This window comes from Podarcis melisellensis (assembly GCF_964234715.1).
Source record: "Podarcis melisellensis genome assembly, chromosome: 1".
NCBI classification, from domain to species: Eukaryota; Metazoa; Chordata; class Lepidosauria; order Squamata; family Lacertidae; genus Podarcis; species Podarcis melisellensis.
The window spans coordinates 70,903,921-70,917,636 of record NC_138528.1 but is presented as its reverse complement, the minus strand read 5'-3'; the positions used below and the strand labels follow the sequence as shown (position 1 = coordinate 70,917,636).

The 13,716-nt window shown below is 39.0% G+C and overlaps 1 protein-coding gene and 1 long non-coding RNA gene across 3 annotated transcripts in view; both read left to right on the top strand.

The window, feature by feature from the left end:
- The window catches only part of PIK3C2A (phosphatidylinositol-4-phosphate 3-kinase catalytic subunit type 2 alpha), a 49,377-nt gene that overhangs the window by 27,273 nt on the left and 8,388 nt on the right, over positions 1–13,716 (top strand). For both annotated transcript variants that reach the window (XM_081889192.1, XM_081889191.1), the window contains exons 15-28: positions 531–673; positions 2,854–3,042; positions 3,678–3,771; positions 4,772–4,866; positions 5,682–5,862; positions 5,959–6,063; positions 7,330–7,422; positions 7,820–7,949; positions 8,569–8,705; positions 10,549–10,718; positions 11,124–11,280; positions 11,733–11,842; positions 12,031–12,238; positions 13,151–13,275. In XM_081889192.1, coding sequence (XP_081745318.1) covers positions 531–673; positions 2,854–3,042; positions 3,678–3,771; positions 4,772–4,866; positions 5,682–5,862; positions 5,959–6,063; positions 7,330–7,422; positions 7,820–7,949; positions 8,569–8,705; positions 10,549–10,718; positions 11,124–11,280; positions 11,733–11,842; positions 12,031–12,238; positions 13,151–13,275 — 1,937 coding nt within the window. The remainder of the gene's footprint in view (positions 1–530; positions 674–2,853; positions 3,043–3,677; positions 3,772–4,771; positions 4,867–5,681; positions 5,863–5,958; positions 6,064–7,329; positions 7,423–7,819; positions 7,950–8,568; positions 8,706–10,548; positions 10,719–11,123; positions 11,281–11,732; positions 11,843–12,030; positions 12,239–13,150; positions 13,276–13,716) is intronic.
- LOC309357183 lies at positions 8,713–9,826 on the top strand. The gene is made up of 2 exons (XR_014163048.1): positions 8,713–9,067; positions 9,620–9,826. It is a non-coding gene; the product is annotated as an uncharacterized lncRNA (long non-coding RNA).

Here is a 13,716-nt window from a genome sequence, read left to right as displayed (position 1 = left end):
GTCTCCCTCCTTGGGAGGTTTGGAGGGTGGCAATATGAGAACAGGATTATTCAGTGGTGGCTCTCACTTGTGGAATGCTCTCCCCAGGGTTGGCCTGCCTGGTGCCATCACTACATAGATTTAGGCACTAGGCATTTCTTTTTACCAGGACTTTGGCTCTTAATTATCTGTGGTGTCCTTGAATGGGTGGGGCATTTTAATCCAGTGTTTTAAAAATAGTTTGTCTTTGAGATCCCCCCCCCCCCGATGCCTATTTTAATGTATATATTTGTTTATATATTGTAAATCACATTTTGCAATGACAAACGTCATATGGAAACTTTATTATTATATACTATATGTTTTATTTGTGAGAACACTTCACACTAAATGTTCTTTTTGATATTTATGGTCTGTGGTTTGACATTTCGTTATTTTATTGTGAGGGGAAAGAGGACAAAAAGTGGGTGCTGGAAATGAGGTCGTAGTTGGGATGTAGAAGTAGCCATGTCATAGTTTGCGTCAATAATTTTACTTTTTAAATTTTTCAGATTGATTTCCCTTCCTTATCATTTGATATTGTATACAAAATTCCTCAAGCTGCAAACAGTACCACATGTCATTCCATAGAAACATTGGAAAAAGATTCAAGAGAGCGTCTTCTTTCCATTCTTTCCAAGGAGGGTACACTTGGGTATGTTGCATTGCGTTAAGCGTGGTTAGTCATCATGGTGCCCTCCAAATGTTTTGGACTTCATGTCTCATCAGCTTCAGTTAGGACGGCCAATGTTCAGAGATTATGGGAGTTTTAATCCACAATATCTGGAGGACTTCACTTTGGTTATCCTTAATATTAAGAGTAGTGGTTTGCCTTTCTACATAGTTATCCTACAGTCACCTTTTTATTTAATATACATGTTCAAAATGTTGCACTTTATTAGGTGTTGAGTCCTGACAAAATTATCTTCATGTAGATGTAGATGCAGAACAATACTGTATTTCCACACATTTGAATCTCACGTCTAAATCTTTCCTCTTTTGTGTGCGAGACAACTTGAAACCTGACATTCTTTACAGAAAATACTCATCAGAACACCATATAGCATGCTGCCCATCTGTATATTGCCAAATATGGCAATCATCCCTGCATTTATTTTTGTTTTTTATACAGCTTGTATTTTGACTGGATTTTTGGTGATCTGGGGAAATCTTGTCTTTTTATCGTCCTGTTTGCAGGAAATAAGTGGCAAAAAGCTGGGAGATAGATTTACCTTTTTATGTCAATATGTGTAGATTGTGTTGATCCTGATTAGACACATCACAATCATTCTCTTTTTAGGGAAGCTGACTGAAGATGTGATACAGTATATTTCCAGGCGTTGCAGATTCAAATGTCTTTTCAGTATTTCAGTAATCTCTGTCCAGAGGTCAACATGTTAAATTTCCCGCTTGATTATCCTGGAGCTCAAAGCTCCTCCTTTTAATCTTTTTGAGTCTGCAGAACCTGTTGACTTTTAGTACCACAGAACAATAGAAGGGTCATTCCATGTCAAATGATCCAGGGACTTTTACCTTACAATTTCATATTGCTTTCATTTTCAGTTTCCTAAAAGTAATACAAGAAAAGCTACCTGATCTCAGTTTTTAATTTTTTTATCTCATCCTGTTTTTGAGTTATAAGCGTTTGAAATTTCAAAAAATTGACAATTTTGGCCTTGCTGGACTACATAAAAACCTTAAAATCTCAGCCCAGGACTGAAACCCACCCTACCCATGATGTCAAGGCCAGGGCTTGGGCAAAGCCCACTTAAGCAGCTTCCAAAGTTCTGTTGGGAGCCTTTGAAATGCTTCACAGAGTAGGGTGCAAAGGATGGCAATCCTGTTGAGTTGTGTGTGTGTTCCTGGTCTGGGTGTCCCAACCCCCCCATTCATTTCAAGACTTTTCTCTCTTGAGTTTTGGACTTCAAAGCAGCAAATCCCCTGACTTCATTTGTGACATCAGGTGAATGTCAAATTTGACCCGTGAGGCAGATCCTTTTTACTTTGGAGTAAAAAGTGTTGCCAGGGACTGGAAAAAAAATGGAACCTCTGCTGCAATGGATCTTATCTCTGACTAAACATAGGGATATAATAAGGTTTACTTGCTGAGTTTTTATGGGGAATAAAGTACTTTTTAGCAGTATATGGAACAACCATTTTAATTTCATTTGTGGCAGAGTGTGGAAAGCAATGCTGCGTCAGCTCTAAAGTCTCCTAGCATGAATGCAGCTCAAAAGCCTTGCTTTACCATTCTGACTGTAGCAGCCTTTTTCCTGCTTGGGCCTTTTGCAACAGTAGAGTATAATACAGTGGTACCTCTGGTTGCAAACGGGATCCATTCCAGAGGCCCGTTCACAACATGAAAAAAGCGCAACCCGCAGCGGTGTGTTTGTGCACGGGCGGGTCGCGATTTGCTGCTTCTGCGCATGTGCTTGACATCATTTTGCGCGTCTGCGCATGCGTGAGCGGCAAAACCCGGAAGTAACCCTTTCCGGTATTTCTGGGTTACTGCGGGACGTAATCTGAAAGAACATAACATGAAGCGGACATAACCACAGGTACCACTGTATTGTGTTCTGCAGTTCCTAAGCTTTGCGGCTGTTTTCTTCCCAAGGGGCATGCATTAATGACCACTGTGATAACCATAAATATAATGTCATGAACTAATAAAAACTTTCTTTCTTTCTTTCTTTCTTTCTTTCTTTCTTTCTTTCTTTCTTTCTTTCTTTCTTTCTTTCTTTCCTTCCTTCCTTCCTTCCTTCCTTCCTTCCTTCCTTCCTTCCTTCCTTCCTTCCTTCCTTCTTTCTTTCTTTCTTTCTTTCTTTCTTTCTGTAGATTGTCTAGAAAGGATAAAGCATTTTTGTGGGAGAAGAGACATTATTGCCATACAGAGGCAAGCAGCCTTCCAAAGATATTGGCCAGTGCACCAAACTGGGATATGACAAATCTGTCTGAAATATATTTGCTGCTTCAGCGGTGGCCTCCCTTACCTCCTCTGACTGCATTAGAATTGCTGGACTCCAAGTAAGTAACAAGTTCTGAACTATGTTGTGCTATTCTCTTCTTCAAGTGAGAAGTGCAAGTCACATTCATAATTCATTAACTTACTGTTTGCTGCTGTTTGCAGCCACACAATTGTGTCCTTGGAGATTGCAGATAATTAAATGTGCATCTTGCAAGGCTTAGGGTTATAAATTGCTATTTTTTTTAGTAGGCTTGTAGCTTGATTACAGTGGTGCTGTGCCAGTACATAAGTGGGATGGAACATGGTAGTCACCTCACCAGAACATTACAGTGTTAATGTTGACATTGGAAGAATGTTGCATAGTTTTGCAGGCGGATTCACAATTAGGAATATCCCTTATTGGTACAATCAAGTGTCTTTCCTGTGTTATACTGCATGTACTGATTTAGAGAGTCACAGAATGACAGTGCATTCTGAGAAACATTTCAACAGTCCCCATAAGGAGGCGAGGCTGCAAATTCTCAAGACAATTTTCTTTGTTCCCCTGCAGATTATAGCACATTTTACATAGACCAAGAACTGATTTAGATTCTTCATTAATAAAAATAATTATTTGTTCCAAAAACCACCAGGGAAGTATGCTCTTGTCAAAGTTAAACGAAACGGTGTTTGTTACAGATGTTATGCTTTGTAGCTTTGCAGATCAGGAAGTAAGAACAAGAGCTGTGCAGTGGATTGAGGCAATTAGTGATGATGAACTTGCTGACTTTCTTCCCCAGTTTGTGCAGGTGAGATGAATGACACATTTAAATATCTTGAAAGCGAGGGGGCAGGGAGCTTGGCATTTACTAATTGCATACAAAAAATATGGATCATTTTGACGCTTTGAAAGTGTAGCATTTAGATACAGTGTTATTTAGTCCAATAAATTCAAACTATGGTTTGTAATTTGCAGTTGCTTTTAAAAGACAAACGACCTCCCTCCTTTTTTCCTAACCATTTCCATGCATTCCTGGTTGCTTTTGCTACCCCTTTAATATAGACACCCTCCTTCCTTCTTGGCAAGGGCCAGGGAGAAGGGAATACTGAAGGATTAATGCCAGGCAAGGCTGGAGAATATTTCCAAGGCTCCAATGGAACTCAGTTCTTTGGTTCCTATCTAAAATGATGAGAGTGAGCCTGCCCAAATGCTAAGATCATTTGAGACCATTTTCAGTGCCTCCTCCCCACAGCTTCTGAAATTAGGCAGGCAGTGACTGAAGAGAAGCCTTTTCCATCTGTGACACCCGACATGTGAAATGTCCAGGGAAGCTTTCCTGGTGCCAGATGAAAACTTTTTAATTTGCTTAGGCCCATCATATAATTAAAAGTGGTTAATTGTTGCTGATCACAGATTTTATTGCGTATGCTAGTTGTTGATTGCCCATTTGCTTATAAGCCAGTATAAATTTTGATTTATACTTAAAATTCATGTTTTGTAAGTAGTTCTATTTTTCATTGTTATGGGAGGTGTCAAACAAAAGGGCAGATATTCTAAATCAGTACATATTTTCTGAATGAATAGTAATCTGTGCTGAATAGCTTAACATACCCAGGAATATGGTTATGGGAATAGTTTCCCCCTTAAAATATCTGTAAAACTACATGTGTCTGGTTGTAGTAAGCCACCTACAGTTGTGTTCACTGAGTATTACAACTATATTTTATACTGGTTCACTGTAGCCCCTCAAATAGACAGCTGCTTTAATAACTACGTTGGTTAAAATTTGATCTCTCTTATATATTTAGGCATTAAAATTTGAGACCTATCTGGACAACGCTCTAGTCAGATTCCTTTTGGCCCGAGCATTAGGAAATATTCGAATAGCACACTATTTATATTGGTAAGAAGATCTACATTCTTTTTGTTATCAGATTTTTGTTCTAAGATTTTATATTCCCAGACTTTAGTTAGTCTGAGAATATAAAGTATATTATTATTATTATAGATCACAGTTCCTTATAGCGTAGAAAAATATCTGCTGCCACCACTGGAAATATTTTTAATTACGTGTTCTGAAAAACCAGGAGTGTACTTACTTTATGATGCCCTGGGCTGCTGCTTTCTTTTCCAGCAGGCTAACTTATATTGTAAAGTACCACATTTTACGTCAGCCTTTTTCATACTAGTGCAGTTAGTTAATCATTCTGTATCCTAAGCAAGATGATGCTTCATAATGAAAACCCACGTACAAATGGTAACAAAACGATAACACCAATTTAATGTCAAATGTAATGTTTCACTGCAAATGTAGTGGAAGTAGCATGGCCCTAACCCTGAGATGAAAAGTAGTTTATCTATAGCACTTTCTCTAAAGTTCCTTGATAGGAGTCTTCTGTGGAAGCTGAAAACCCTTTTCTGCAGTACTAGAGAGAGCATCTTATCTCTTAATTCACATTTCCTTGCCCAATCCATGGCATGTTTACTCTGGTGTAATTCCCACTGCCTACACTGGGGCTTACTTCCTGGTATTTAGGATTGTAGCCTCTCTCCCTTCACACCTTTTCTTGCATTGCTTGTGTTGTATGTGTCAACTAATACTGTGTTCTGTGGCACTTTATAATCTAGTTACTGCAGCAGGAAATTTAGTAGCCTACGGAGGGTGTGCGTGTGTGCAGTGTGTGAAGAAAACTAATCTAATATTATGTAACATTTCAGGTTACTGAAGGATGCCTTGCATGATATCAAACATAGTGTAAGGTATGAGCATATCCTTGGTGCCTTCCTTTCAGTCTGTGGCAAAGGATTGAGAGAAGAGCTGGAAAAGCAGACAAAATTGGTACAGATTCTGGGAACCGTGGCAGAAAATGTAAAACAAGCAAGTGGATCTTCCAGACAGGTTTGTTACGTTAGGAATATATATTTGTATGTGTATTGCTAATTAAAATCACTTCTCATTCCAGGTAAATTTTAACCTTGTACTGTTCATTAACAGATTGTCTTACAAAGCGGAATGGAGCGTGTTCAGTCCATTTTCTTAAAAAACAAGTGCCGTTTGCCTCTCAGTCCCAGCCTTGTAGCTAAAGAACTGAATGTCAAGGTATGGTGTGTGTCTAGATTTCTAATCCAGTATAATATGTATGTACTCACATCTAGTAATACATGCAAGAATAACCAGCAGGAAAGAGCAAAACTGTTTGGCGGGCATAGGGCAAATGACTTGAAACTGTAAATGATTAAAACCATTGTTGGATGAGACGAAAGGTCAATCAGTCCAGTTTCTAATATTAGCCAGACAAGTCCCTCTGGGAAGTTCACAGGATGGCATGGAGTCAAGCACTCCTCCCTTTATCTCCCTAGGCTATGACACTTGGAATCATGTTGCCTGTGTATATGGAAGTTCCAGTAATAACCAGAAGACAGAACCTAAAATTCTCTGTATGGGAATTTTCGGCACAGATTTTGAAAGTGCTAAAGAAAATAAGACCACCTTAATTAGAAATACACATACAGTTTTTGCATAATCTCATCTTGACTTCAGTGCTTTGTGAAATTTGAAGACAAATACAGTCATACCTTAGAAGTCAAACCAAATCCATTCTGGAAGTTTCTTTGACTTCCAAAACGTTCGGGAACCAAGGCGTAGCTTGGCTTCCAAGGCAGGAAGTTCTTGCAGCCAACCAGAAGCCGTGATGGATTTTCAGGTTCCAAAGAACGTTTGCAAACCGGAACAATACCTTCCAGGTTTGTGGCATGGCGGAACCAAAACGTTTGTCTTGCAAGGCATTCAACTTCCAAGGTACGACTGTACCAAGGTACCATTGTACTAAGCTGTCAAATAAATTTGCGTAGGTGCACAGCTGTAGGAAGAAACAGGAAGTTGTTGAAGCCATATTCCTTTGCAAGCCCCCCCCCCCATGCATTCATGAGCGCGGAATAAATCTCTTTTTTTTTAAAAAAAAAGATACATTGCCAATAAGATACAAAATAAGTAACAATAAAAGGAGGGAGAATGAACAATATAGATAAATACGTATAGTAAATGCAAGCAGATTTTTTATTTAAAAAAGCTTTATAATACTGTTGGAACATACTTTGCTATTTTTATAATGAGGCACTAGGGTTAGATGATAAAATGCAAATCTCTGTAAATCTGTCATTCTCACTTCAGCAATATGGCCATGAGAAATAACAAAAACATATTGCTTTTAAGTTAGGCTTCTGTATCCTTTGTGGTTCGCTTATTTGCTAGTTTAGCAAAATTAATTATAATATTTTTTTGTAAGGATAGTTGGAGCTCTTTGGTTGCCTTTGTATTGCTAGTTAGTCTACCGTTGTGCTAATTAATGTAAATTGTATTTTGCAGGCATGTTCCTACTTTAGTTCTAATGCAGTACCTCTTAAACTTGCTCTGGTGAATGCAGATCCCTTGGGAGAAGAAATTAATGTCATGTTTAAGGTACATTTTTTCAGCATGTGTTTGAGAGACATATTTTTGTGGTAACATAAATTTGATAAATCTTTTAAAACTAGTTAGCTTTATGATACATACCTATGGCATGTATAGCTATTGCAGTAAAGTAATTGGGTGGGGGCACCAATACAGCTACTTGCCAAGGGACCCTAGATATGCCTCTGAAGGAGCTATAGATTGCAACGAAGAATGCTGTTCTCAGAGTTTCTGAGGTTTTTCCAGGCCTTTCCCATTCATCTTCAAATAAGAAGTACTGAATTTTCTAGCCAAACATCCATTTCTGGTCATGTGCAGAAATGTAGTTGACTATACACACCCCAGCTTATGACACATGTCCTGTTGAAAGTCACTCTCTCTATTTGCATCCTTACTTTTGTTCTAGGTTGGAGAGGATCTGCGTCAAGACATGTTGGCGCTGCAAATGATAAAAATTATGGACAAGATCTGGTTACAGGAAGGACTGGACCTGCGGATGGTTATCTTCAAGTGCCTTTCAACTGGCAAAGATAGAGGTGCAAACCGTTTGTAGTTCCCAGAGAATAATGCCTTCCATGCCATCTAGATTTTGGTCTGCTTTTCATGTCTGTTCCCAGTGGGAACACAGCTTTAGCATGATTGCTCTAAACCCTCTGAAAAGTATGTCTGCATTTGCAGAGCAAGCTAGAGAAGCACCTTGCAAGTGTAGTTAGTAGCATCTTTGGGGGATGACATAGACAGAGCTATCTGATATAAAGCACCCTCCTGCAGTTTCAGCTGTGTCTGAAATCAGTTGGATAAAGTGTTAACATGGATGTAAAGGAAATTCTATCCCATATGAAGAAATCTCAAATATATGATTGGAGAGGAGAGCTAAAAATTGTAAGGGTTCTGCTGCTAGCAGCTTCTAAGTCTAAAACTGTTAACGTCTTTTTGGTTATCTACAAAGTATTGCTTTGATTTAAAGATCAATTTGAATGACCACGGGTACAAATATTTCATGTCATGCAACATTATTTGTCAGCAAGCACTTTGGATTCACAGAAGTATTTCTTTAAAATGTTTGAAGTTAAGACTTAATTAAACCCATTATAGAAATAGAGTACAAATCCTGTATGCCTGACAGTAAATATTTTTTTGCTTATTGGATTTAAGGTTTGGTGGAGCTTGTTCCAGCTTCAGATACACTTAGGAAAATTCAAGTAGAGTATGGAGTGACAGGGTCCTTTAAAGATAAGCCCCTTGCAGAATGGCTAAGAAAATACAACCCTACAGAAGAAGAATATGAAAAGGTAACTTTAATATGAAACTGATGCCGGGGAAACGCACATGGAGCCAGGCCACCTCTCCTCCTCCCTGCCCCCTGACTTTTCCTTTACATACCAAGGATTACTGTCTGAGTCCTGCTTCCCTCTTTCCTTAAAAGAGCCCTACTGTGTCAGTTAATCTAGTTCAGCAACCTGCTTCTTGCAGTGGATAGTCAGATGGCTTTATGTTTTTTATAAACTTTACATTGTTTTAAAGTATATTTTATGTAACCCATTCTGAAGACCATTCAGTGAGCGGGAGGCTATAAGTAAATATGGCTTCAGAACATGAACTGATTATGATATGTAAACTGCCCTGTGATGTTTGGATGAAGGTACACACACACGTTGTGGTTCGAGGACCCGACCCCCGCGAAGTAAAATGAAGACACAGGGACACGTGATATAAGGTTAATGGGCTAGAAAAGGCCACAACTTTATTGATTACAGCAATGAAAAGGTATTGGCTTAGGCATTGGATCGCGAAACAAGTGGGTTTATTCACCAGGGGTTCATCACCTGTTGATGCTAATCCAACTACAGGCTCACCCCTGATGTCACCGAGGGTCATGCCATGGCCTCCCGCCAAGCAGGCTTCGGACGGAATACACGACCGCCAGATTCCTTTAATGGAATACCCCTAGACATTGAAGGCATAGGCGATGGCCACACCTAGCACTTCGCACAGGGCGCCAAAGAGAAATGAGGCCGGGGAAAAGGCTGGCACTGCAGCATAAAGGCTGCTGGACACGCCCCCCCATGGCACCTGGTTGGACGGCCACCGGGGGGGGGGCGTGAGTGCCAGCCAGGTGAGCTGGAGGCAGGGGGCAACGCCCCCTGCTAGGAGCGGTGTTCGGGCTCCCATCCACAACCACTCCCCTCTCTTTCAGGTAGGAGAGTCTTTATGAGATGTAGAGTAATCATTGCTATTGAGAAAAGGGCATAGCTCAGTGGGAGGGCACATATATTGCATATATAAAGTCCAGCTTCACCCTCTGACATCAGAAGCAGAGATAATGACGTCGATGTTTAGATCCTAGAAAATAGCTTCTGTCTGAACTAGGTGGACAAGGATGTTACTTAAGGCAAGCTTTATTTTCTTGGGGGGGGGGGAATGGTTAGTAGGCTTAGCTTAATTTTTAAAAATAAGATGCTAAATATTTATTCTAGCATTTGTTTATTTTAAAAGTAAACTATTCTATTGTGCCTTGGGGTGGTCACTTTGGTGCTGCTAATGCAGCAGTTTGACTTCACCCCCCGAGGCACATTCCATTCTCTCTCGAGACAGATGGATGCCAACCAACTAACCAGCCAGATTCTGTTGTGATGCTTAGAAACTCCTGTTGAAGTACATAACAGGTTTTTTAAAGCAAATATTACATATTAGAAAGAAAAGGAAGATCTACAGTAACTTTATTACTATATTACTTTTATACTTTTTATTCTAATTTTAGTGCAGTTTTTTCCTTACACTTCCTAATTGCACATGTTTCCTATTAATTTGTAGAAGCCATTTTACTCTGTGCCTTAATACGTTTTTAACTCTTCAGGTTTTCTCTTCCCTAACCCTTATTAACACCGCTAAAACCTACTTGCAACACCTGGCACAAGATGGTGCTTACTCTTTTCCAATTGATCATATTACCCTATTAACTTCTCCAAAATTAAGCAAAACTTAAAAGTCCCTAATTATGTTCTATTTGAGTGATTGGCAGTTTTGCTACCACACTTGACTTATGTATGATAAACCACAGTAGTATTCTCCAAGTAGTAAATTAGTAGTAAATTAGATTGAATCTAACTTAACATTTATTTTTCCTTATACTAGGCTTCTGAAAACTTCATATATTCTTGTGCTGGGTGTTGCGTGGCCACCTATGTCCTAGGTATCTGTGACCGTCACAATGACAACATCATGCTTCGAAGTACAGGACATACATTCCATATTGATTTTGGAAAGTTTTTGGGCCATGCACAGATGTTTGGGAGCTTTAAGAGGTATGATTTCAAAGTAAAATTTGAGGCTTCACTATACAGCTAACTTTACAGCTATGGTAATGAATGGTCTTGAAAAGATTGATAGCTTTCTGTGGCAGTATGCTCTGCTAGCTGTAACTTTTCTTCCAAAATAATGTTAAATATGACAGTGTATGATTGCCATACAGACTCTGCATCTGATAAATAGGGCTACATTGATCTTATTTCGACCTATGAAAATATACAAAGAAGGGAAGGGGGCTGTGGGCCACTGATACACTCTGAACCATTTGCTTACAGCAGTTGCTTCCTTCTCCATTTTGCACAATTTGCAGAGTTCCTATGAAATTCCCTCATGTTAGAAGTTTAGAAAATGAAATTTCAGTACTTAAAAATCTGTATTTAATTTATCTCTTCTTTCTAAAGGGATCGGGCTCCTTTTGTGCTGACATCAGATATGGCCTACGTTATCAACGGTGGTGAAAAACCTACCATCCGTTTCCAGTTGTTCGTAGATCTCTGCTGCCAGGCTTATAACTTGATAAGGAAACGAGCCAACCTTTTCCTTAACCTCCTATCACTGGTAATAGTTTTTGTATTGTAGGAGGTTTCACCAAATAAGGCAAGAGACTTCCTCTCCTCCTGCAACCTCTGTTCCAGACTGTCCCTCAACCTTCAGAGCATATTTTGGAAAAGGGGGTGCAGGATGCTGAAGCAGAGAGGAGAGGATGGGGAAGTTCTGTTTCTGGGAGGGGAAGTCAGTTGTGCAAGTGGGCTTGTAACCCTTGGGTGTTTTCAAGTGAATGGTTCTTGTGCTTAAAGACAACTACGTAGTGTTAAGTGCAGGAAACTGCAGATTAAATTTATGTCATAATGACTGCAGTAATAAAATCTGGAAATGCTATTTTAAAATATAGTACTGGTTTGGTTTGGTTTGGTTTGGTTTGGTTTGGTTTGGTTTGGTTTGGTTTGGTTTGGCTGTACCAGTGAATATTTGATCTTTTCCTTTTTAAAACATACCTGTTCATTCTATAGATGCTCTCTTCTGGATTACCAGAACTTACTGGAGTTCAAGACTTGAAATATGTCCAGGATGCTCTTCAACCCCAAACTACAGATGCTGAAGCTACAATTTTCTTTACAAGGTACCACTTTTTCTTTTCTTTATATAAAAACCTTATTTATGCATGTTCATCAGTTTTAATAAAGTAGGTGTAATCAATTCTGTGATCTATGAAAATAGTTTTCCTTTTTACTCCAATTAAGCAAATGTACTGTACATCTCAAAGGAAATGAACATGATCTGATTCCTCCCCACTTTTCTGTTTTTTAGGTTGATTGAATCAAGTTTGGGAAGTGTTGCCACAAAGTTCAATTTTTTCATTCACAACCTTGCTCAGCTGCGTTTTTCAGGCCTGCCTTCCAATGATGAGCCCATCCTCTCTTTTTCTCCTAAAACATACTCGCTTAAACAAGATGGTCGTATCAAAGAAGTGTCTGTCTTTACATACCATAAGCGATACAACCCAGATAAATATTATGTAAGTATGTGGATCCATACTGTGTCTTAAGATTTCCAGGTTTTGTCATTTTTCATTTTATTATTGGTGCAACGTGCAAAGTCCTGAAGCTATTGCTTCTCCACAAATATTGCCTATGTATTATCTTGGAACTTGACATCAGGTTCATCAAGACATTTAACTGTGGGGTGAAAGAAGTAGTTTGTTACTTTATTAAGAAGGGTTCCAGCCAGAGAGGCAGTTGGCCATGGAGAAGCTCCCTTCATTCCATAACGGGATAGACTCTGAAATCCTGAATGTTTGTGTGTTCTTTTGCCTTGCATGCTTCTGCAGATCAGGAAGCCATGGCCAGTTCCTGTCTGCCATCATTCAGTGTTTATATAACAGCTTAGAAATACTATTTCAACAGCTCAGGATCCCAGGTTATGATCAGTCTGAATTGCGTTGTCCACAAATCTAAGTGCCAAGCTTTAATTCCACAATATAACATTACAAGGGAAACATATTTCCAGGGTAGTGTCATACAGTAGAAAATGAATTCTGTAAATGTTGGGTGGGCCTGCTCAGCTTTTTTGGCTTCCTGTTCATATACATAGTGTGCACACGCACCCTGTCACAGCAAACATAAAACCAATGTAACCTTGAAAATAGCTTGCAGCCTGTCACTGCTGCTTTTCTCATTAATGAAACTCCGTTTTCCTGCCCTCTTATGTAAGAGCTTTGAGGAGCTATAATTCTGAGGAAGAAACCTGTATACACACTTGCAACACCTGGTACTGAAATTATTATTGTTCTTTTTGTGTGTTTACATGCTTGACACAATGACACTGTCTTTGCTTTCTTTTGTTGGATGATGGGAAATAGATAAAATAAAGAATTTATGTGTGTGTGTTTTTAAAAGTTATTAAAGTGTGTTCCTTTCTGATTTGGCAGATCTATGTTGTCAGGGTTTTAAGAGAGGGGCAAAATGAACCCACGTTCATTTTTCGGACATTTGATGAATTCCAGGAATTCCACAACAAGCTTGGCATCCTATTTCCTCTTTGGAAGTTACCAGGGTAGGTTCCTAAAAACTCAATTAAATATAAACAAAGTAATTTGAAATCCACTGAGCTTTCATGTTTTGCAACAATTAAATTTTCTCAGTAACATTAAAAAGTGGACATAGCAATAGTTCAACGTGTAAAATCTATGTATGCCATGCTATGCCCATCAGCCATAGCCTTTCCTGTGAACTGAGGCTCACTTCCTGGGATTATACACAAGTGAAGTGTGAAAGTTAACCTTTTATGAAATACATTTCCCCATGTATGCAGTACTCTTAAATTCCAGGAGCTAGGCTGTGAGTATACAACACTTTGTTGTAACTGGCTCTGAAGAAAAGTATCAAAGAAGGATACAGAACAGTCACTGTAGTTCCATAGCCCTAAAGCCTTCATTTATTTCAGTATCTCCTTAAGTGCTGTTGAGCTTTTTACTTTTTGTAAAAAGTAGTAGTA